The 25,188-nt window shown below is 38.2% G+C and overlaps 1 protein-coding gene across 6 annotated transcripts in view; it reads right to left on the bottom strand.

The window, feature by feature from the left end:
- The window catches only part of rptor (regulatory associated protein of MTOR, complex 1), a 217,232-nt gene extending 192,270 nt beyond the window's left edge, over nucleotides 1-24,962 (bottom strand). For all 6 annotated transcript variants that reach the window (XM_038278943.1, XM_038278944.1, XM_038278946.1 and 3 more), the window contains exons 1-2: nucleotides 24,518-24,962; nucleotides 16,862-17,036 (exon numbers count right to left, since the gene is read on the bottom strand). In XM_038278943.1, coding sequence (XP_038134871.1) covers nucleotides 16,862-17,029 — 168 coding nt within the window. In that variant the 5' untranslated portion in view covers nucleotides 17,030-17,036; nucleotides 24,518-24,962. The remainder of the gene's footprint in view (nucleotides 1-16,861; nucleotides 17,037-24,517) is intronic.
- Between the last annotated feature and the right edge of the window lie 226 nt (nucleotides 24,963-25,188).

Here is a 25,188-nt window from a genome sequence, read left to right as displayed (position 1 = left end):
AATTCACAAATGGAAAATATGCATAGTTATATAAATAAATTATATGTGCACATTTTCTATACTTTATGGCATATGCAATGAATTTAAAATGTACAAGACCATTTTTTTCCTATATTTGAAATGTTTATTCATTTGAATATCTTAAGTTACTTAAAGTATCTCTTTAGATAAAAAAATAAATAAATTTAAAAAATCAATAGTTGAACTGATTATTAAAACAATCAATAGCTGCAGCCCTACTGCTTAAATCACTAAGAGCTCAAACCTACTGCTAGTTCCTGGGACTAGATATAAACATCAAGGGGGAATCTTTTCTTTGCTTTTATGTTGCAAAACAAAACTTTGTTTGGTAATCATATACTTTACTCAAACAGGATCCTCCCGTCCTTTGTGCTCACATTTGATATTGAGCCTACTTACTGAGATGTTAAAGCTGAAGAAGACTGATAGGAAATCTAACGGGCTTGGATGAAGTATTGCAAAAACACATTTTAATTGCCTTTTGATCTAGATGGTGCAGACACGTATTCCTATGATTTTATGGAAAATTACATGGCCAGGTAGCCTAGTAAACTAGCCCCACCCACCAGTGGCCAAAATCATTTTTGCCTGCAAGTTGGTCTAGCCTTGATCAATGGCGCAGGCCCTAGAACTGGCGGGCCAATCACTACGCAGAGATGTGTTTTACATTTTTGGATGCAAAGCGGGCGGGGTTTTCAGGGCGTGACGACAAAGCTGCCCGACGCTGGAGAAAGCACAACAGGGAAGATGGCAACAACTATCGAGCAGTTTTCGTTTGTCTCAGCTTCGGAATCAGTTTTGGAAGAATTAGACTTGGGGTTTTCATTGAAACGTGAGCCGGAAGAAGCTCTACACTCAATCATTTTTCACCTGCTTTCTGTCATGCTTACTACGTCACAGTCAGTTGCCCTTATTGGTCAGAGCATTGGGCATAGGCACAGACATGGTTTAAAAAACAACGGCTTGTTTATTACACATTTAATCTCACATTTAGTCTGGTTGATCAGGCTAATGGCCAGGGCCTTTTGGTGTTGATTCAAGTTTTTTCAGAAATGCCCCCAAATTCATGATAAGGAGAAAAAAAATGCTTTAAGCATATCTGAACAAAAACAGTCCTCACTGTTTTCCTCATACCACACATGTATAAGGGAAGTTCAAAACAGCAAGGTGTCTGTGCTCCTAACTGCACTGGTTAACATCTCACGGGTTAAAGTCAATATATTATAATATTTTAACAATGGCTTATACTAAACGACGGAGGGCAGTAATTGTTCTCAGGCCTAATTCTGTTAGATCAGTGATCATGAAAAACAGGCTTCGGTGAAACATTAACATCCTTTAAAAAAGACCAGTTAAAATAATAACATTTCAAATCAGAAAGATGCCACAGAGAACATTTATCTGCAACACAACTACAAAAACACATATATATCATCTAATGGCCGTCTGTCATTGTAATCTTATCCTCTCAGTATCTTTCTTTAAAGCACACATCATCATATTAAGGGTAATAATACAAGCTTAAGACCTTTGAACCAGACATAATTACATTCTGATCCAGCTACTAAAAAGCACTTCATAAAGCAGGTTTCCCTTTGGCAAGATACTTTATGGCTTTTTAATATTACAAGAAGTCCTTGCAAAGGATCACATTCCACCCATGATGACTATACTTTACGATATACCGTTTTATGGCAAGATAAACAAGAGTTTTATTTCATTATTGTTAAGCTTTCCTATGCAAAAACAACATGATATACTTTGACACTTTCTAAATAATTAATTCTACTCTTATTTTTAGACATTTACAGAAAGCAGAAATCCATGCAACATACAAGTGTTTCTGAATTCACAACTGAATTCAACTTTGACTAAAGGCACAAAAATATGTATGATAAACATTTGTAATGACGAACTTAAAATCATAAATGAGACAAACTAAAGAATGTAATAAATGCGGTTTATGCAGGGATTCCTCAGGTGGGAAACAACAAGAGCTTCAGCCAAAGCATTAGCCTGGTTGGTAGGTCAACTCCAAGTAGTAAAGCGCCCATTTAGGAGTAATATGAGCAAAATTACATTTTAGGAGCAGCACTGAACCGTATGGATTTCCAATAATCTCGTAGGTTATCTTTTGTGCACTAAACAAAGGAGAAGGAAGAAAGATTTGCTTCAAATATCTGTTGTTTGTTTATAGAAATGGGTTTAAATGGAGCGCAAAGAATTCAGAGCATTAGAAAGAAAAGGACACCATGAAATAACTTCTATCCAACTCATGTGTGTCTCCACTTCAGGGCTGCACATTAAAACTAGATGCCAATATCTTCTTGTTCATAACGACATGAGACTCTAGAGATTTCCAAGCCTTTTCTCTAAGGGGCCTTTTTAGACGCCTGTCATCACAGCTCGCTGGCCCGATCGATAAGTACTGATTAATCCGTTTAACAGGTCGCCAGTGAATGAAGGTTATTAAACAGGTGGGGCACATCGATCTTTCGGAGTCTTTCTGTAGCTAGTAGAAGCGGCAACAAGTGAAACATTTTAATTGAGCTGAGACTAAATATAATTCTTTAAAAAAAAAATGAAAAAAAAAAACATTTTTCACTTTATATAAGATTAAGGAGTGAAAGAAAAAAAATCTGTAAGGAAGATAAATGGTTTGCAAATCTTTTTAGTGAGTGAAATAAATAAAAAAAGCTTCCACAATGTTGCCTGTTATGCAGTTAACTATTTAATCAAAAAAGAATAATATTACAGAATAAATATACAAACAAGACTCACTGACTAAAGTTAAACATTCTCCGCTTCAGGAACTTTACTCAGTATTTATCCAGATCAATTAAAGTCTTTGCTTTTATGACAGCTTCAAAATGTGTAAAATTGATTCCATCAACCAGCCAACCAGGCTATTAAAATATAAAATTTATACAAGTAAGTTTTCCCAAATGAGAGACATCAAACTCTACCCTGAGAAAGAGCCAATTGGCAAGACGCTGAACCCAGAGTTGCCTCCAAATTTATGAATCAGAGAGAAAATAAAGATCTGTGAGTCGAATAGATATATGTAACTAGTAATAATTTGAGTGGTTAATATGACCAAAAAGAATTATTTAAATAAAGTTTGTTTATCATATAAAAGAAAGGATAATCTGTGTTCCCTCCATTGTGTCTCTTGCCTCTAAAATCCTTTAACTCTTCGTAAACCTTATGGGGATAAATAATAAAGATACGTATGTTCTACATAAGCTATGTATGCTACACCAATATTTAAAAATAACACATTGAAAAGCAATCATGCTTTAATTAATATAAATCTAGAAAGCAGATGTCAGGCTCCAAAAGCTTATTTATGCAGCATCAATTCATCTCAAGGCATTTCGCAAGACAAATGGTTCTGATCAATCACCAAATTAAGATTTATACACAATTAAATTCCAGTTCAATTCCAGACATAAAACGATGCAGTCAGATTCAGGCTGATGTGAAACTTTGGAAAAAGTTTTCCACCTGAGGAAGTCCAACTGCTCCATTCCCTCATACTGAGCGAGCATGTTGCAACATTGAACCTTTAGCACAATTCTTAAGCTGGGTTTTCTTCCCCACAAACATGCAGCAGAGTGCATAGAGTGAAGTATTCCAGACACCGAATGTATTATTTTTAGACATCAATTAAACACAGGTGGTTGATTTGGGAAATTTGCCAGAGTAAAAACCGCCATAAAAACCAGAGTGCAAGAACTGGCAATATTGTTTTAAGTCCAAAAAACCTGATCAACCTTTTATGCAACATTCCTTATTTTGTCCCCATTCACCATTTGGTACTTTTGATGCACACGGTTTTTAGGAACTTTTCAAGTTCCTTTCAACGATTCATTAAAAAGTCTTCCAGTAAATAAATATAGCCAAATGTCTCTAACTTCTGCAAGATGTAGTAAAACTGATGCTTGTGTTGCCACCAGTTAACTTGAGCTCTGGCAACACAAAGCCAGTAATAAACCTGCAGCCAGAGTAAGAAAATCATAGAGCAAATTGACCCAGATTGCATTTTACCAATAAAAGCCAATACCTAGAGGGCAGTGGAAGACCATGTTGAGAGTTAAGAAGGATGCAAGTCATGCAAACAAAACAATTTAGGAATATTCAGAAATCCCACCAAAGTATAAAATGTAAAAGCTTCACTGGCATAAATAATTTAAAGGACCATCAAAGCCAGAGAGAGCTGCATTCAGCATTCTGCTCAGCAACACTTCAACAGGATGGGAACTTGCTTTGATCTGAAGCTCTCCCTGCGTAAATCCCAAACACTCACTATTACAAAGCAACACACAGATATAAAAATCACTACCATCTAATTATTATCAGAAAACTGCAAACATACTCATGTCCCTGTGACTGGAAGTCCATACACTCGCTAATGAGCTGCATGAACCCGATTGAATTCAACTAATGATACAGCACAGACCACTGGCCTCATTTCCCCATTATTACAATGGGCTGAATATTGATGACTTATAGATTTTATTATTCTGAGGTTGAGACAACTTGTTTGAGAGCGAGAAAAGAGAAGTGAGTAAAGTCTAAACGAGCTCCTGTTGCTCAGAAAGAGGAACATTTGAAGCTACAGGAGCTCAGAACAGGAAAAAAAAATAAACTTTTTAGCAGACTTTAAATTAGAACAATAAAGTTAAGCCCTTCTGAAATACAATCAAGGAATCCAGAAATTATAGGGGCAGTTTCACTTACAAGTTTGTTATAATTCATAAAAAAAATCTGGATTAGGACTTTTTTTTGTCCCTAAACAGTCATTTTAGATGCCAATCCCTAACCTGATCAGTGGGATAAGCGTATATTCCCAGCATTTCTAGAAATGAAAAGCAAAAGTTATTAATACATCACACACTGTTTAACAACATGAAAGAGGAAAAACTTGGTCGTACCATTTCTGTTCTGCTTCTTTTTCTGTAATGTTAAACTGATCACAAAATGTTTATTTAGAAGATAAAATGTATACTAAACTATTTATTAAAGTATAATTAAAGTAGAAATACAGGAATATTTAGACAAATCTTTCAAACAAAAACATACAACATGATCCAATAAGATTCTGCTTTAAGTAGGGGGGTGCAAAATAATCGTCATGACGATGCATCGCCATTCTAATTTTTGTGATCTACTGCATCGATTCTTGCACTGTTAAAAAAGTAAATGGCAATTGTTGTTCTAACACACAATTGTATTGTAATCCGACTCAGAAATATAAATTTGACATCTAACAAATAAATACACGTTTGCCCAACTCAAATTCTCAGAAGTTGGTTTAACAAGGAGTTTTAAATCGCCTATACAAGATTTTTTGAGTTCCCTCAACTGTAAACTCATGGGCATGCACACTGCTTATGTTCATGGACACGCCCACTACGGTACGGGGTTTCCTATCCCTTTCTTCAAGTGCACAGCCTTTTTCCCTCGGGTTTGAGAAGATTGGCGGACATTGTGCTTTTATGCATCTGGAGAACCACGGAGGAACGACCCTGGGACCTTACCAGTTTTCTGAATCTTTTCTTTTCCCGGTGAGTGCTGCAAAGTATAGAATATTACAAGACTACATTATTTTACTTTCTTAATCCGATGTGGGTATTTACTGTTTAACTGTAAGTGGTTTTATAATTATTTACATGTGGATTTTTTGCTTTCATGATTTTATTTGCTTTACAAGAAAAACAGTGACATTAACATTTTATATGTTAACCCTGTAATGCAGCAGTTAATTCGTAATGAGTTAGAAAAGTTACATTACACACTGAAATTTATCATAATTGGAGAGATATAAACTATACAGTTAAGAACAAGAAGTGAATGGATTTAACTAAGCCCTGTTGTGCTATGCAGGCTGGGTTTTTTGGATACCCTGGATTCTGGATTCTCTCCTTAAATGGAGATGGCGAGCCAACCGTGTGAACATCTGGATTTGGACTGAAGAGAAGGATTTGGACTGAAGAGGACTTTCTTTTCTTGCATTCATCGTCCTGTCGGAGTGGTAGGACTAAAAAGAAAAACTCAGAGATAAAAAGGGAAAACCTTTTTCTTTTACCGTTGGGAAACAAGACATTTTATTTCATTTTATTTTTTTTAAAGGGTGCACCCAATTTAAAGAGACTACAATTGAAAAAAACAAACTGAAGGCCGTCCAAATTTGTAAAACTGTTATTTTTTCATATATGTTAATACACTTACTTCACAAAAAATTACCTGTGTGTTTTCCTCTTACTAAATCGGTGTCTTACTGTTTTTTCCCTCATCATCACTCCCTCTTACGAATCTAGAACATTCTGGTCCAGTGTCAGGTTACTTTGATCTGTGCAGTTAAGATTATGTTGTTGAACATGGTTTTATACTGTATCTATTGATACAATGTTTGACTTGAAGCAATAAAAATGTTGTATTAACATAATTTTTTGTGTGTTGAATGATTGGTAGTGAAGACGATTGGTTGGACTAAAAAAACTGAGTTGATAGAACTCAACTTGCAGATAACACTACAAAATCTGAGTTTGTAGAACTCAAAATCTATATGTCAAACTCATAAAACAAAGTTGATAGAACTCAGAACTTAAAGGTGAAACTCAAAAACCTAAGTTGGTAGAACTCAAAATTTCTATGTACCGGGTAACACTCCAAAAACCTAAGTTGGCAGAACTCAAAAATCTTTGTAAACTCAACCACAGTGAATTTAAGTAAGGAAAACTCAAAAAACCAAATGCATCACGTTGCCTAGAAAATTTAAGTTCTGTCAACCTCTATTTTTTTTTCAGTGTGACGCCATCGATTCTTAATATTTCTTTTTTTTATGAATAAATAAAATATGGAGGAGACTGACAAAATGCGCCCGGCTCCATCACATGTCAAGTGATGTTTGGATGCATTTTGGCTTTAAAAACAAAGAAGGTAAAAACAAAATTGATATGACGCACATGATTTGCAAAAGGGAAAATGTCATACATTCAAATGTTTTCATTTCAAATTTAAAACATTTTATTTTAAGAAGCTCAAAGCTTTTCACAAATGATACTGCCACATTATGCCTTCTGTTTTTTTTTTACTTTGTTTCCAAACAAGAGGAAACAAAGTAAAAACATGCAATACTGAATAAAATGTCAAATTAAAAAAGGGCTGTTTTGTGCATAATAAAAAAAAATGCAAAATGAAAAAAGAAACTAACCTCAAATTACAAAACCAAAAGTTGTAATTTTGTCCAAAAATTAGAGAGTTATCTCAATACTATTTGCATTGACCTTTACATACTGGGAATTTTAAAGAAGCGCTAAGAAGTTTAGATAACGACTGCAAAACAAGAACCACATTACATCGCAGGTATAGGAGCATCTAAATAAATTTGAAATCACATAATAAATCAGCAATCTGTGTGTTCTCTCATATAGGATAGCTTTTTTCCAACATCATCTGCTTCACAGCTGATTTATTTAACATTTTAATTGGTGCACGGGGAGACGCTGACATGCTGAATTTACTACATTCTTCATTTAGCAGCGGATGACTTTTTAGGCAATGGAATAAATTTGTACCACTACCTTTTGCAGCAATGGTTTTACGGCACGTCTTAAAGTATTGCCTTTTGTTCGATGTCCTCGGCATGAAATCCAAACCACTGCCTTATATTGCTTAGCTGAAACACCTGCTGTCGCCATATTTCGTTTGACAGCTGCTGTAGTGTGTGGGCCATGCAGAAAATAATCCTGTTTGGAGGAAGGGGATTAAGATTTTTTTAAAGTGTGTGGCAAAAATCAAACTCTCAGTGAAATAGATGCAGACGGCTTAATGTCATCATGCAAATTTGTACTCAATGGTTGCAACAGAGTAATTTTAACTATCATGCATGGGAAAACTCAAGACATACAGTATACATACACTATATTCAATATATTGCCCCGCCCTAACTAGAAGTTACATTTGTAGTGACCCAGAGCAGGACTCCCTTCTTGGCAATCTTTGGAGGAAGCTAAAGATTAGGGTGATGCCTGCAAGGATGCCTTCCAAACAGTGGAGACATGCTAAACAGCTGATCAGCAATATCATGAGCAGGATTATCCTAATGCCATTAATATATAGATATAGAATAATGTCAATTTTTTATAAAATACAAATTAAAAAGCTGATAATTATCCGTTTATTTCTATTTATTATTACATTTATTATTTGTTTAATTCTCTTTTTTTACATATTTTAGAAATATGTAGTTGAAAAATAGTTTAATAAATGAATGAAATACATTTAATTGTGCTTTCTGTGATGACGGCTCAATCTTTCTATGACTTAGCAAAAATTCGATTTTTGCAGCTACTTCATGTGAAATCAGTTCAAGTGTTGATAAACAGCTATTTCTTGTGTGAGGGAGAACGTTTTAAGGTTACATTTCTTGATGCTGTGATGGAGTGTGTTGTAAAGCAGTCCCTTACTGAGGTACAGTCCAGCCCCTCTGGCTGTATTGATTCTGGTGGTGGGATGGCTTCTCCCGCAGCGCAGCCTGAGGGCTTCAGGGTCACACACACACATCCAGCAGTGGTTTCAGTCTTTGGTGCAGCACACACCACCATTTCCCCAGTCTCTCTAAAAACTATTGCAAGTCAATGCACTTCAGATATGAGAAGAAGCGTTTCTTTGTAATATTTTGCCACAGCTTACATCATGGAGAGGGAGACAGATGATGGTTTACACCCAAAAACTTTTGGTGACAACTGCATTTAATTGGTTTTATGTGGTGTGTAGTCTACATAATCCAAGACAGAACAATTAAACTGAGCTTTAATAAGGGGTTGAAGCAAATTTGAATTCAATAAGGATTAGTCTTCCACTAACTCTCCGAACTGATTTGTGTTTTAATGAAATAGGATCCTTTTCCAAACATTACTTCATAACAACAAACTTCTGGTTCCATTTAGACAACTTATAGAAATGAAGCTACTAAGCTTTTACCTGTTATTATCAGTTTGAAACTTTCTCCCTATTGAATAATCTAATGAAACAAACAATGAACAAATTAAATACGAAGGGTTGCAGGATCTTAGATAGAGAGTTTTATTTTCAATAAAACAGTTAAGGCCTTTAATTTCATCCTTTAAACCGTATGACCCTACTTTTTATGAGTGCATCACAGATGACGTATACAAATTAAACATGGAAGTTTTAATTTAACTGAATTAGTAACAGGTTTGCTTAAAGAGCCTTCTTTTTTTGTTCCAGGTTTTTCCAAGATGCTTTTGTTGGGTAGATTCCTTACTTATCACTTCACTTCTTGTATCTTACTGTATATCCAAAGAATTGTGCACTGATATATTGATAGGTGGCCTAAGTAATAAAAAAAACAACTAAATAACTAATAACTAAAGAAACAAATGGGCATAGTATCTAGTCATAAACCAGACCAAGACACAATTTCAAATTGAGTCTTCAGGCACATTCTTCCTGTTAAAAAGGCATGATCAGAGTAGTTCACCAATACCGCCATAAAAACCTGCCTCTGGCCATTCACAAATCAAGACCCAGGCAGCCGAAGACAGTTTGAGCTATCATAAATAAAGCCAGCATAGCGTAACCACGAGAGGGTTGGTGCAGCATTGACATCAATGACTACACATAAAACGGGAGTCAGACCGCACAGCTCCAATGCATCTCTTTCTCAAACAATAACAGTGTATGAATCCAGCATTGGAAACATCTCTTTTACTTGATTTATCTTCTCATAACATCTCATTAAGTATTATTCAAAATTTTTAAATAAGAGATAAAGCCAATCATCAAATGTTCACCACTGTAAATCAGTTTATCTTCACCTGGATCCGACACAACTGGTGACTGACCTTCAAAAATAAAAATTTCTGATCTTTCTGTGTAATATACCCTAGAGTCAATGCATTAAACTAACAAATTAAATTACAGATTAAAGCATTAATCCTGAGTGTTAAGCTGCTCTTGACTAAAGCAGACTGAAAGTTTTACAGTACACAAATATAGTCTCTCAAGAAAATTTAGTCACCTCAACTTCCACTTTAACGAATGAGGAAAGGGGGAAGTGATGTATGCAGTACAGCGGGGGTAACCATTTAAAAATCAGGGGGGTCCGAATAAAGAAAATCAACAACCAGTAAAGGTCCAGACATTTTTAATTATGATCTGTTACTTAAAAAATAATTTAACACTGAAATAAAATGAGGAGTTAATGCATCAATGTTATACACTGCCGTAAAAAAAAAAATTTATATATAAAAAAAAAAAAAAGAAAATTTTTCTATTTTAAAATCTAAAGTGTTTTTTAAGTAGAGAGCAACAATCGTTCAGTTTTGGTATATACACAATAGATTCACATATTTTATAAAACACCTGAACTGACCATTTATTTTATTTTTTTATGGCTTAATGAGAGCAGTGGGCTTTATGCTGCCCTGCGAGGCTTTAAACCTGGGTCTGATTGGTGACAAAGCCATTCTCAAGCCAATCAAGGTCCTCGTTTTGAGCCTGGATCCGTATTTATTTTTGATTATGTTTATGGTGGAGAATCCAGTTTCACAGCCGTAGGTTAAGCCAGACATATTCAAAATGTGCAGTCATCTTTGAGCACTGTTTCGCTTTTTTTCACCAGTTCAGCGCAGTTCTTGCAGCGGTCTACACTTTCTTTCACTTTTTCTCATCTTCTTTCCCATCGCCCGGCTTGCCACAACTTTGCCTGCTGTGTCTAAAAGTAGCTAGCGGCAACAGCCCTGACTAACAAAGCTCATTGGCTAATTGGCATCACGTGTAGCTTGGTCCCGGAGGACTTTACTGTAAAAACAGGTGAAGCGGCGCAAGTGAAATTAGACACGGCCGTCGGACAACATTCGGTAATTTATAAATGTTTGAAATCAGGTTGGGTCTGGATTAGCGAGCAGGTGGTCTGCTAATCTGTGACCTCTGCCGTCTGCACATACGTAGACATTTTGTGTGGAAGGTTTATTGGTGTCAATCAGAATTTACCGACATGGGGATATTTGCGCCACTTATCGTGGTGGATGACGTAATGGTAAAAATCCTGTTTATCCCCAAATCGATCAAATCATTGTTTTTTTAATATATTAATGCGTGACCAGAAGAAGTTCTCGTGAGTTCTCGAATAGCGCTTTGTCTGGAAACTGATGTGCGTCCCTAGAAATTCCAGACCGACACTGCAGAAGCATACCAGCGAACTGGTTCGCGATCAGATGCAAGAGACGTTTGGTGTGTGCGGTTGCAGATGTATAATCCGCCCTTTACACACAGGTGGACTGCATCAGGTCTACGAGGATAATTTACTAAACTTAAAAACGTTTGTTGATTCTGATGCGGCGCATTCATATTAACCCAGGGTAGTATAAAAAGTAAGAGATTTACAACAACAATATGAAAATGTTGCATAAAGCACAATCTTCTGCTGCTATTGGTCATTGTGCCGGAAATAAAAACGTGTTTAAAAACAGCCATGTTTACCGTGACAAAGGGACAGAGACAAATCTTTACCAGTTAACATAATGAAACTTCTCCGTTTTTTTTGCGAGTGAAAACTTGAAGAAACAATGTTTGTACCTTTAAAAGAGCAAGAAAACTTTGTCCAGATATGTTTGATATTTGGAGTTCAGCTTTAAGCTGAAGTTTGCTAACAATTAATGTTTGGCTATTATACTTAAATACATAAAAGTATGCAGAAACACTTTAAATGCAAGCAACCTACAACAAAGGAAAAAGCAAATGCACAGACCAAGCAGTGGGTTTTTGTTTCATTCTTTTAGCTTCTTCCCAAGCCCCCAGGAGGGAAAGAAACAACAATGGCCAATGAGGCAAGTAATAGTGAAGCCTCTGGAGTCGTCCTCTGTGTGTGTCTGAGAGACCTTTGATTTCCCACAGTGAAGAACATCACTTAAAGTCCACTCATAAGCCTGCTGCTGTACGCTGCTCTCACCAGGCTTAACTTCTAGTTTATCACTTGGCTTGACACGGTAGCCTCTGCGGATAATAAGCAGCGGTTCAAATCAGCCAAAGCATAAGCAGGCATTGCATATTCTCCTGATAACTGAGTCCAAACTCTAGAAGGCAAGAAACCTTCAGTGGGAAGTTTCTGTAAACCAGTGGTGATCATGTGCAATCTCAGAGACATCCCAGATGTTTTTCTTTTTTTTCTTATATCATCTTGCAAAACAGATTAAGAGCATTTTGTTTTTAAATAAAAGCCAATTTTTTTTTAGCTTAAAACCTCTTACGCACGCAGTTTTACATTTTCCCGAAATGTGCAGATTTCTCACATGTTAATAAATGCAGGGCTGGGGCCTGAAAATGCCTTCGGCAATAATAGGAAAAAAATAGAGTAGATTAAGCTCAACTTTCTGATAGGAATGTCAATTTCACTCTGCCTTTATTACCCCTTTTGAATCAATAGCAGCCTCGCATTTAATGATGTCTTCATTTCCCCGCAGCTCGACTCTGCAGCGGCCGCTGAGCAGTCTAATTCAACCAGTGTCCTAACAGCAGCCGTGTGTTTCATTTGTAATGCCGGGTGAATTTCTACAATGGGTGAAGAGTTAGCAAGGGTTATGTATGAGTAAGTGACACTTGCCATCATTATAACGCTAGCACCTTGTAGCAGAGAGGAGATTAAATAATCGAGCTAGAAGCCAAGCAGCAGATCAAACAGCCGTTCATAAAGCAGGATAGCTTAAAGGACTTTAAAACATTGAACAAGTAGCCTACAGCAGAAAGAAATGAATTAGCACTTGAGTAGCAAAGCAGAACGACAGTGATCTGCTACAGTATCCTGGGGCAGAAACAATAACCCTTCAAAAGTACAATGTGACTAGCTGACGGAAACTTAATTTGATCGGTAGAACATTGTGTTTGGATGTTTTCGGTACACAGAGCCCCAGCTTCAGGAATGCACTCAGAGATAACACCTCCATGCATGCATGGGCTAAATCTTAGAGCTAAGGCTGGTATCTGCTGATCTCAGTACAAAAGGTAAGAGCCTCTAAGACTGAAACGGCATGATAACAGAGAACATGGTAGTTAGTGAGGTGCTGATAGGTGGACTTTGCTACTGCTGAACAGAGACTGTTCCTCCAGTTTTAGGACTGATAGAAATAACAGCGTCCCGGTGGTTTGACTCTGAGGTTGGTGCATTGATTCATGCACAAATTCTATATTCCCATTTTACTTTGTTTTAGCCAAAAAGATTTTAACCTTTCAAGGTTTTGATATATTTAAAGGCCTTTAAAAATCCTCCTCCGTCGTGATGGCACGTCAAGTTTCTGTGGAAATGTGCAAACAGGAAAAACTACTTTTCAAACCTTTTAGCCAATGTTAGAGACAAAAAAAAAAAAGCTAAACTAACAACACCGTAACAGTTACGGTGCACAAACCTCAAAAATTTGATCAAAACACCTTTTGATTTAACATCAGCTTTCAGATTGTGGTATTGGCATCCTAATTATTGACATGACATTGTTTACCAAGTCTTTTTTGCAAATGCTCCACAAATTTATCACACAAGTGAAATTGCCGTGTATATGGAGGACCATCACTACCATATTTTTAAAAATAAATACAGAAATAAATAAAAAAGCATACAATTAATTGCCCCCAAAAGTACAATAAACAAATAAATCTAGGTAGAAATTAAATTATACAATGAGACATAAACATATAAATACATCTCATAATTAGCTTCTTTATTTATTCGCCTTTGTAATAATTACCTTATTTATTTCTTGTCCGTTATTATTTTTAACTTTATTTATTAATTACCTTTTTTTAAATTATTTATTTATGTGCATGTTATAATATTTTTGCCTGTTCTATTCTTCCTTTGCATTTTTTTTACCCTATTTATTTATTAAACGCTATTTATTTCTGCCTGGCGTTTTTAGATTTCTGTATAAATTCCTGCCTCATTATGCAAATGAGTCTTAGATGGTCAACTTCTACCCAGTGGTTGGTTAGCATTTTACTGCATCGGTTTACAGGAGAGGAGAGTCTGAAGTCACTGGCCGTTTCTCAATTCATAAGAACGCGAGTGCGGACTCGTGTCCTTGCCAAATATGTTCTTGAGAAGAACTCGGGAAAGTCGGGACTCAGGGAGAACGGGAGCATGCAGCTGGTTCAATTGGAACAGAAGCGTACTGATGAGGTCACTAAATGCTCGGCTGGTCACCTCCTGTTAATAGTCTCTAGATTATAATAAATTCCGACTTTTTTCATTTGGTGGGGGAATAACAATTAACACAGTCAGATAAACACAAATCAACTGAACATTTTGCCAAATAAAAAAATAAATATCACCACCATAGCCACTGTCCTTCACACGCGGCTATGCCGAGATAGGGCTGCTACAGACGGGCTAGGATTAGACCTAGCTGCCGTTACCCTCGGAGCTCCGCTGGTTGCCGCGGCCTCTCAACTTCGAAAACTTTTTTTTAAATGACGCATTAAATTAGTAATTGGACCATATAATGATACTTAAAAGTATAATGTTCTTCCTTAAATTATCTCAAAACATAATTTTCTTGAACAACTGCAACAGAAAAGAGAACTTTTAACTTAATACCCTGAGCTCTGTGAGTTAAGAAGATGAGCTTCTTCCTCCAGATTCTGAAAAACTACATTGTCGACATCTGTGTCCATGTGTGCCGCTAACTGAAACACACGTTCTGCCAGAGCGTCCAAACGAAAAATAATAAAGTCTATATTTTTTTTTTAACATTAGCATTTATCAAAAACAGTTGCTAAATGCCTCAGCTCACTGACAACATCAACGTAGGTAGCCATTTTTGTTGTGACTGTGGCCGCTGGCATAAATGCTATCCAACCAATGTGCAGAAGTCGACCCTTCCTCATTTACATAAAGAGGCAGAAATGCATTAAGCTGACAACAGCCAGATGCATGTCTCGCTCCGCCCAGCTCCACTCACATACATCTGGGAACCCGCTCATTGAAAGTGATTTCCCCAACCGAATTTATGGTCTGTCCAATCAGGACGCAGGGTGGGTGTGTCCTGGAGTGGAGAAGCGACCGTGAGATTCCAACAACAATGGCGGCTCGCATTGAGGAAGCAAGCGTTAGCATTGATGCTGCTATTTCTTCTGTGTTGTCCAATCTATCTGATATTGTTTCATTAAAAGAACATCAGAGAACGGCTTTGAAGGCTTTTGTTGGTGGAAACGATGTTTTCGCCCTTCTCCCGACCGGATTTGGCAAGAGCTTGATCTACCAAATGGCTCCTCCTCTCACAGCGTCACGGGTTAGCTTCGGTGTGAGTGGTTGAAATAGCACGTCAATAAAGATGACAGACAAGTGGCTTATCCAATCATATGCAAGGAGTTTTGATAAGGCCCAGCCTTCAGTAAAGTCAATTCCTATGGCGGGTTCCCAGATGTATGTGAGTGGAGCTAGGCGGAGCGAGACATGCATCTGGCTGTTGTCAGGTTAGAAATGCATACAGATATTTAGAAAGACAGGCAGACATAAAAAGCATTGAAGAAATAAATAGGGTAAAAAATTACAAAGGAAGAATAAAACAGACAAAAACATTATAACATGCACATAAATAAATAAGGTAATTATTACAAAGGTCAATAAATAAAGAAGCTAATTAAGAGATATATATACATTTATCTCTCACTGTATAACTTAATTTCAACCTACATTTATTTATTGTATTTTTGTGGGGAATTAATTGTATGCTTATTTATTTATTGAGCATTTAGTTATTTCTGTATTTATTTCTAAATATGGTAGAGCTGGTCCTCCATACGTGCGTAACTTTGCGTGAAAAAATATGCAATAAAAGAGGTCAAAAGGAGTTCTATCGAATTTTTTCGTCCTAAAACTAAAATGACAAATCAAAAGACATTTTCTGAGAGGTTCTATAAGTAAAATACCCGGTTATGACAAAAGCATCTTTATCTGAATAAGTATCTGGTAAAAAAGGGAACAAAATGGGGGGAAAAGGCCAAAATTCTTACAAATCATAAATTAGAAGGAAAGTAGTTACCAACCTCTGTATCCATTATATGCACCTTTATTGGGGTTAAGGGATTTTACTACTGTCAGTGTCCACAGAAAATAATAATGTAAAGATGTAATGTTGTATAAAGAAGCTGTGGAAAGATTGGTTCCACAATCACAATCACTGCAGGTTGAAGGATGCAGTCAGGGTCATTTTTGGTGCCACTAGTTGGTTTTTCGACAGATATTAGACAGGAAAGCAGGCATAGAGAGGAGGAAGAACTTGGATTAACTGGCCTGAGCTTGGAGCTGAATCGTTGATAGCTGGGTTGAGGGCTGACAGCCTGAGTACAGGGTGCACCTACTCTACCCAGTCTGCTACTGGTGTTGTTACACCTAATGATGATGGGACTCTGGAAATATGTTCAGCTATGGATTAAAAAAGTCTATTTTCCATTTTGAATCACATCCAGTGATAATTTTTTTTTTTGAAATAAGGAAAAAAAGACAGAATTTACAGCTAAAATTTTTTAGTCTCTTGCAGGATCCATTAAAACATTGAGTCTCATTGGTCCTCATTAATCATTAGTTTATTTTATGTTTTTTTTTAGGTTGACTAAATCAGAGTATACATCTGCATTCCAAAACTGCTATTATAGCAGCAACTCAATGTTTCTTTTAATTTTTTTTTTTAGGGTAATCTTTATCGTGGTGAACTCTTCATCTTCTAACTTGTTCTCTGAACATGGAGGCTTTCCCCTGTAGACTATAAAGCTCTGGCCCTGCTGTGGTAACCCAGACGTAAACAAGCAAGCACTTTACCCTGTCTTTCATCCTCCAGCTCTGCGCTAACGCCTTGGAGCCCTCGATCTTCTCCAAGTGCCTTTTCTTCATGAAGGTCAAGGGAAGCTTCCAGTCATTCATGTCTGCCTCCTCTTCCTCAGTCAGCCCCACGGCTGGGGAATGAAGCAGCTCCGAGTCCATTTTCATCAGGGCCCTAAAAGGGGTTAAATGCAACAGATGTGATGAGCTTCTGTGGTCTGCAGAGAATTATTGTACAAATATGCATCAGAATCTATTGGAAAACATCTCAAAGCATCTTTAATCAATTCTCAGTGACTGATCCGTATACCGCCATTAAAACTCATCATGACCAGAATAAACCGGATGTATGCTAGCCCCAGCTCTGAAAAGGCCCAATCATATCTTCCGTTGTGTCCTTAAGCTTCACCTAATAACAAATCTTGGTATCCCCCTTAATATCTGTGCAATTTCAAATTAAGACATTTTTCTTTGTTGTTAATGGGACGGTTGATCATAAATAATAAATCAGTTAAAACTGGAAGTCATCACAGCAGGATCGGGTATCTGCCAAAAAAGCTAAAAAATCCCTACAGGAAAAACAGCACTTTAAGGAATAGATAAGGTTACTGATTTTATCTTCTTTACCTGTTCTTTCTTGAAACACTGTCTGACTTTCTTTCTGAACAATTTTTGACCTCACTTCTAATTTAAAAAGAAAATAAAGGACTCAGTATAAGTTGAAAACAAAACAAACAAACAGTAAAAAGATTAGACCTTTCTTTGTTATATGCTGGCAAAAACCAAACGGGAAAAAAAAAAAAAGAATAAATAAATCTGGTCAACTTTTTTGGGGAAAAAAAGAAAAGTAAACATGATTTTTAAAGGCTGATGCTGATACTGATTATTTTGATACCACCTTGATCCACTAAGTGTGCTGCTGATATTTCTGGGCCGACTGTTGGAGACGATATTGCTTTTCCTTCCTCCATTTACAGGAAAAAGATGACATAATAATAAATGTTGCACAAGCATTAGTTTGACCAAAAAACACAAGTCAAAAGAAATATCAAGAATGGACAGAAAATGGAAGTAGCAGCAATGCATGACTGCTGAACATTCGATAGAAGAAAACAAACGCGTCCGGCCAATGTATCGGTCTTCTCTACATCATAAATGTAAAATAAAACCAACCACAAGGAATTTCCCAAAGCAATCACTTTGTATTAGAAAATTTCTTTCTTTAATAAACAGAAATATTCTGCTTTAAGGAAGCATTAATTTCATTAAGCTATACTGTATTCAGATCAGTTAATTCAGATCTTTATTTTATTCTATCACATAGGTCTGATAGAAATAGACCATCCAGTTTAGCTTTAACTCTTGACTCACAGCATCACATTTTTCCACTTAGCTCTAGAAATGACTGCAGCCTGTCTGGACACACCACCCCGTTTGTACACCAGTAAAAGTCCTGAGAATACTGAGGTCACTCATTTCCAACGTCTGCTTTTTACAACTTCTACAATCCTATTTTTCTATGATGTTTATAAGTCATGCTTTTTAGTCTGCCATCAAAACACACTCTAAAAAAAAAAAGAAAACTGACACCAAACCCACTGCAGTGCAGATATTTCGCAACCGATCAGCCCACCTATCATACTGTATACTTTTTGCAAGTTATTCAACTGTTCTGAAATGTTCAAATTCCGGTCAGATAATTAAAGATTGCGTTTTTTGAACTAAACCATGAAAACTTATTTAGGGTTTAATTTGAGTTTTAATAGAGATCTTTATGCAGTGTTGTTCTTTTACAGGCTCGGCTGTTAAATACAATTTGCTTCCTTCCATTGGTCCTCTGATCAATCTGCACCAATTGCCATATTTTTGGGTGATGGGCAATCAGCAGATACTAACATGGGGAAACAATCTTATCCACCATCTTATTTACAATCTTATCTACCCCTGCCATCCATCCATTGTCGATGCTCTAAGCCCTATCATATATACACTATATTGCCAAAAGTATTTGCTCACCTGCCTTGACTCACATATGAGCTTAAGTGACATCCCGTTCCTAATCCATAGGGTTCAATATGACGTCGGTCCACCCTTTGCAGCTAGAACAGCTTCAACTCTTCTGGGAAGGCTGTCCACAAGGTTTAGGAGTGTGTTTATGGGAATTTTTGACCATTCTTCCAGAAGCGCATTTGTGAGGTCGCACACTGATGTTGGACGAGAAGGCCTGGCTCTCAGTCTCCGCTCTAATTCATCCCAAAGGTGTTCTATCGGGTTGAGGTCAGGACTCTGTGCAGGCCAGTCAAGTTCATCCACACCAGACTCTGTCATCCATGTCTTTATGGACCTTGCTTTGTGCACTGGTGCACAGTCATGTTGGAAGAGGAAGGGGCCAGCTCCAAACTGTTCCCACAAAGTTGGGAGCATGGAATTGTCCAAAATGTCTTGGTATGCTGAAGCATTCAGAGTTCCTTTCACTGGAACTAAGGGGCCAAGCCCAGCTCCTGAAAAACAACCCCACACCATAATCCCCCCTCCACCAAACTTTACACTTGGCACAATGCAGTCAGACAAGTACCGTTCTCCTGGCAACCGCCAAACCCAGACCCGTCCATCAGATTGCCAGATGGAGAAGCGCGATTCGTCACTCCAGAGAACGCGTCTCCACTGCTCTAGAGTCCAGTGGCGGCGTGCTTTACACCACCGCATCCGACGCTTTGCATTGCACTTGGTGATGTATGGCTTGGATGCAGCTGCTCGACCATGGAAACCCATTCCATGAAGCTCTCTGCGCACTGTTCTTGAGCTAATCTGAAGGCCACATGAAGTTTGGAGGTCTGTAGTGATTGACTCTGCAGAAAGTTGGCGACCTCTTCGCACTATGCGCTTCAGCATCCGCTGACCCCGCTCCGTCAGTTTACGTGGCCTACCACTTCGTGGCTGAGTTGCTGTCGTTCCCAAACACTTCCATTTTCTTATAATACAGCTGACAGTTGACTGTGGAATATTTAGGAGCGAGGAAATTTCACGACTGGATTTGTTGCACAGGTGGCATCCTATCACAGTTCCACGCTGGAATTCACTGAGCTCCTGAGAGCGACCCATTCTTTCACAAATGTTTGTAAAAACAGTCTGCATGCCTAGGTGCTTGAATTTATACACCTGTGGCCATGGAAGTGATTGGAACACCTGATTCCAATAATTTGGATGGGTGAGCAAATACTTTTGGCAATATAGTGTATGTAAGAGGCCTAAATAATGTTTTTATTGTTTCACTAGGATCGTTTAAAGAACAAGTCATGCAGGACCAGGGCCTTCTTTACACTCATTTATAATATGTGAAAAGTGCTCGTTATGGAGGCAGTGCTCGGTGAACCAGGTGACATGCAAGGGGGGGGGATCAGGGCTGGAAGAGGCCTCGGCTGTGACTGACTGATGACTTGACAGTGGCGCAATCATGGAGGGAGAGGATTTCTCCCAACTGTATTCACTATAAACAGAGCAAATGGGGGAATATTCTGCAAAGGAGGCCAGAGGTCCAAAAATTATACTGATTTAAGTAGCTGGTTCTAGAGATTCCCAAACCCTGGATAAGTTAGTTTAGGTTGGAATTTCGGATAAGAGGCTTCAGTAGCTTCATTTTCATGTTTGAGCCGACAAAGGAACTCTGCTCTAACGGCCCCCTCCTCGGACATAAGGCTCACATAGGGATCATACCTAAATATCTGTACCAAACAATCTTGATAAACAAAAATACTAACTCTAACAAAGGGTCACTAGAGCCTAATAACGTAATTAGTGCAAAAGACTATGAAAAGCGGAGTGAGATCCTTTAAGGGAGTGGAATTTCAGATCTAAAAACGTCTTAAACTGATAATTAAAGTTGACTATGGCTACAGAGATGATGCTGAAGATCAGCCCATAATTTAGCACCATCTCTTATTTCCCCTTTCTTTCCTAATTGAGGCATTAAATACCATGAAATTGTTGCTAAGGGTTATCACACTGTCAGAACTTCATACCGGCTCATAGCCTAATATTATTTTTTCCTACGTTATAAAGAGTTGCTAAAAGCAGAAAAAGCATTAAAATTGGATTTAAAAAAGTGTGCGTCATCTTTTTAGTGTTTTATTACGATTTGACAATACCTTTATGTCACTGGGTCATAAAAAATTCAAATTTCAACATTGTTTGATTAAAAAATTGATTGACGCTCCAAAAGCGAAACACTTTAAGTAGGAGAAGAGAGTCAGCAGAGAGCTTTTCAGGGCAGAGCCTCTGATGTCAGTTTCTCTGGATGAGGTCACAATATTGAGGAAGTCAACACTAAAAATAACTAGTAAATACTCCTAAACCGATGATTGCTACAAATGTGAGGAAAATAGTCCAATTAATAGATGGGACAGACAGCACAATGCAGCACTGATGTACACAGTTTATTAGCTAAGGGTTTTCAATAAACTTAAGATTCTAACATTAAAAGGTTATTATGACCTGACAGTGTCAATTACAAAAACAACAATATAAAAAATATACACCATTGGCCAAAATCAGGTCACTATTTTTAAACATCTGCAATTATTGGACCCCTAATTAACCGTGCAACTTGGCAGTTTCCATTCGACCTGCGCTGGTTCGCTTGATTTGCCTGATTGCCATCTTGTTCAGCTAAGCCAGGGCAAAAATGTATCTAATAAGTTAATTTGCCGTTTTTTGGTGCAGGAATGTGTCATCTGTTGTTTGGAACTGGAATGGGTCGTCTGAGACCCTATGCTGCAACATTTGCCTAAATACCATTGCAGTGAAAGACAGCCGGCACAAACCTTTTCCAACACCTCAAACAGAGGCATCTAGTCGAATCTGAAAAAAGGCTAATTTCTCCAAGGTGAACAAAACCAAAGTGACCAACAAACTACAGCTAAAAAACAGCACACTGTAGCTGAATCTATTGCACAAGTTATCGCATATCACAGGAAAGGGGCACGGTGAAGAACAATCCCTGAAATAGTTGCTTTGCACATAGTTAAAGACATGGTGCCCATATGTACCATAGAGAAGATGAGGTTTATTAATATGATTAAAACAGTAGAAACCAGATAAGAGCTACCCAGTAACAAGTACTGCAATGAAGTCACCTTGCTGTTGCTTTCCTTATTAAGGATGAGGTCTGAAAATTTTTTTAAATTGAAATACAAAAAAAAAATAACTAAATAAAATAATCAGAGATTTTATTTCTAGGCATATCGCCCAGCCCTATGTTCAGCCCAGACCACCTTCATAGGTAGACCATTGGTGCATTATCCCCTCATAGTATAGGTGTGACACTGTATATGACAAACTGTGAGAAAAAAGGTAGTAGACGACTAACATAAATCTCACTGTGAAGACCAATTTAGCTGTTAGATCATCATTGTGGAGAAAAAATATTCAATCCTAACCTTCTTGGTCGCAAAAAAGTACTTTTGTTCACACAGGATGTTCCATCATCAATTATTCTGAGTAATTTTCCATCTATTTTTAGTCGGTGGAGTAACAATGTGGTCAAGTGACTCCAATACATCACATGCAGAAGCAGAGATCTGAGGGAGTTGTTATTAGATGGGTGATGGGTCTCAATCCTAAAGGCTTCAGTCAATTAACCCAACAGAGATCACAAGCCAAATCAGAGGAGAAAAAACAAGTACAGTTTTTGAAATCTGACTTAAATTAAACAAGAACAATAATGTGAGTCCTTATACGATTTGTTGATCTCTACAATTAATAACTGTGCTTACAGATATTTCTTAATTTTTAGAAAAGTATGTTTTCAACGCATTATCTATGGGTACAATATCACAGTGGCAAAGAATGTATATGGGTGCAATATTTCATGTTGTGCTTTTACTTCATAACTCTTAATGTATCTGGCAATGTTTTCCTAATGTCACTGAGGCCTATTTATTCCATAGGAATCAAATGCTATGAAAGGTTTTTAGGTTTTCGCGACCGGATGTAAGAGACATTTGATGTGTGCGGTTGCAGAAGTCTAAAGGCCAATTTATGCTTCTGACGCATAGCCTCTGCAACTGTCCAAGCTGTCTCTATGCTTGACCACGGCCCCCGTGCAGAGGCTCTAAAACCGTTGTCGCGCATCTCAAAAAAATCCTGATTACGCGTAGGACGGTTACAAACCTGCGCAGACCTCAAGGTGAAGTGCGCGGACAAACAGCAGCTGTGATTGGTCCTTGGTAGCCTTTCCGGCTGTCTGTGTGGTCGTCCTTCTCGATTCGGTGCGCACCATTTTTAAAAGGAACAACTCTTTTTGCCAACTCCATTAACAGAACCTGGTCCTCTTCGATGTCTAGCAACTCCAGATACATCTCCCTGACCGTGATATCTTGAAGACACGCCATTGTTGTTTTGGAAGATAAACACTCCCGCCCACACCACTGAAGTTCTTGTGAATATCCGCTAAAGTTCTCTCGAGTTCTCGAATAGGCTCCCCTTTCCACTTTGGCGGAAACTGCTATGCGTCCCTCGAAATTCCAGACTGACGTTGCAGAAGCATACCAGCAAAACTGGTTCGTGACCAGACCCAAGCAACATTTGATGTATGTTCGAGAACTCGCGAGAACTTCAGCGGACAGTCACGAGAACTTCTTTGGCGTGAGTGGAAGTGTTTATTTCCCAAAACAACAATGGCGCATCTGGAAGATATCACGGTCACAGAGATAGCTAGAGTATCCATTGTTGTTATTCCTCGATTTTTAAAAATGCCGTGACCCGGCGCCGAATTAAAAAGGACGACCACACAGACAGCCGGAAAGGCATACCAAGGACCATTCACAGCTGCTTTTTGTCTGCGCACTTCTGCTTGAGGTCTGAGCAGGTTTCGGACCATCCGACTTATAGTAAGGATTGTACGGTTGTAGAGGCTATGCATCAGAAGTATAAATTGGCCTTTAGACATCGGTCTAACTGATCCACGATATGTTCAGCTGAGTTTAAGTGCTAATTTCTGCAGCCAATGTTGTTGGGGGGGGGGGGGGGTCGCTGGGATAAAGTGCAACAATGATAACACATGATACAAAAAGTCTCAGTTTATACTAAAAGAAAACATTAAAAAAAATAACTGAAAAAAATATATTAAAAGGATATTTAATGGGTGGAGGGCAATGCATGAGCTAAATGAATGGCTGCTGAATGCACCAATGATCAGAGAACTGATGCACCATGCAAGAAAGACAAAGCAAATAATATCAGGCAGCTGATATTCTTCTCTGCCAAAAGGTTATGATTTATCTGAAAAAGACTCGGGGTCACATAAGATCATTATTTTAAAACTTCATAATTAAAGTCATTTGTTTGTAATGGCTTCCTGCAATTGTTTAAACGAGTTCTTATTGCAAGGGAGGGGGTTGCTGTGTGTTCACTTGCACCAGTGATCATGGTGATCATGGTGCTCCGCGCTATCTCCTCGTAAAAGTTGTCCAAACAAAAGCTGCAGGCTGCATCCTGTTAGCTCCACTAGCTGCTCCGCTCCACTGTGACTGACCGAGGCTATTTCTATCAAAACTCCTCCCTGTAGTTTACACAGCAAACGAGCAGAGAGATAAAGGAGAAGGAGCAGATGTTCAGAAATGGTGCTAAGTGGTGCTAGCGAAGCGTGCGGATGCAGACCTTGGTGCGGTGGGATGACCAACCCGGGATGGGGAAGAAGCTCTCCGTCTCCGGACAATGACAGACACCGTAGTGCAGAATATCCTGGTCAGGAAACTGTAGGGCAGCGTCCAAAGCCGGTAGAGGAGGTCGAAACCGTCAAAGGCGAGCTGGACCGGTGCGTGTTTGCAGGGGAACCTGCGGCTCCTCTCCCCGGGGCTCTTTGCTATGGGACAGGGCTGGAGACGAGGCCCATCTTCACACGGACAGTCTGCCACAGCCGCGCGAGGAGACGGCCACACTTATGGACGAGGGGGGTCCTGCGCCTCAGCGAGCCCACGAGCTGATTTTGTCCGAAGTGTTTCTGGGAAACTAAACACAGACGCGGGAATATCTCCGGAGAGGCACTTCTTCAGCGCTTCAGCAAGGGCGCAGCCATGTTGGGTTAGACCCAGAATGCACTGAAGCTGCCGTGAAACGTCATCACCGTTTCCTGTCATGCACCAAAACAAACATTACAACTGATAGAGCGACTGCACGTTTGTGTCAAGGGGAATCAAAACGTGTGATTTATTGGATTTATTTTTAATAATAATAGTAATTTATTATTTAAATTATTATTTTTTTTTTTATTTTGAATTAAAAATCTGAAAAGTGTGGCGTGCCCACACTTTGTGCTCAGCCCCTCCTGC

This window comes from Cyprinodon tularosa, unplaced genomic scaffold (genome assembly GCF_016077235.1).
Source record: "Cyprinodon tularosa strain WSP-4 unplaced genomic scaffold, ASM1607723v1 ctg146, whole genome shotgun sequence".
Lineage (NCBI taxonomy): Eukaryota > Metazoa > Chordata > Actinopteri > Cyprinodontiformes > Cyprinodontidae > Cyprinodon > Cyprinodon tularosa.
The sequence above is the reverse complement of the archived record's forward strand: the minus strand, read 5'-3'. Positions and strand labels throughout refer to the sequence as shown.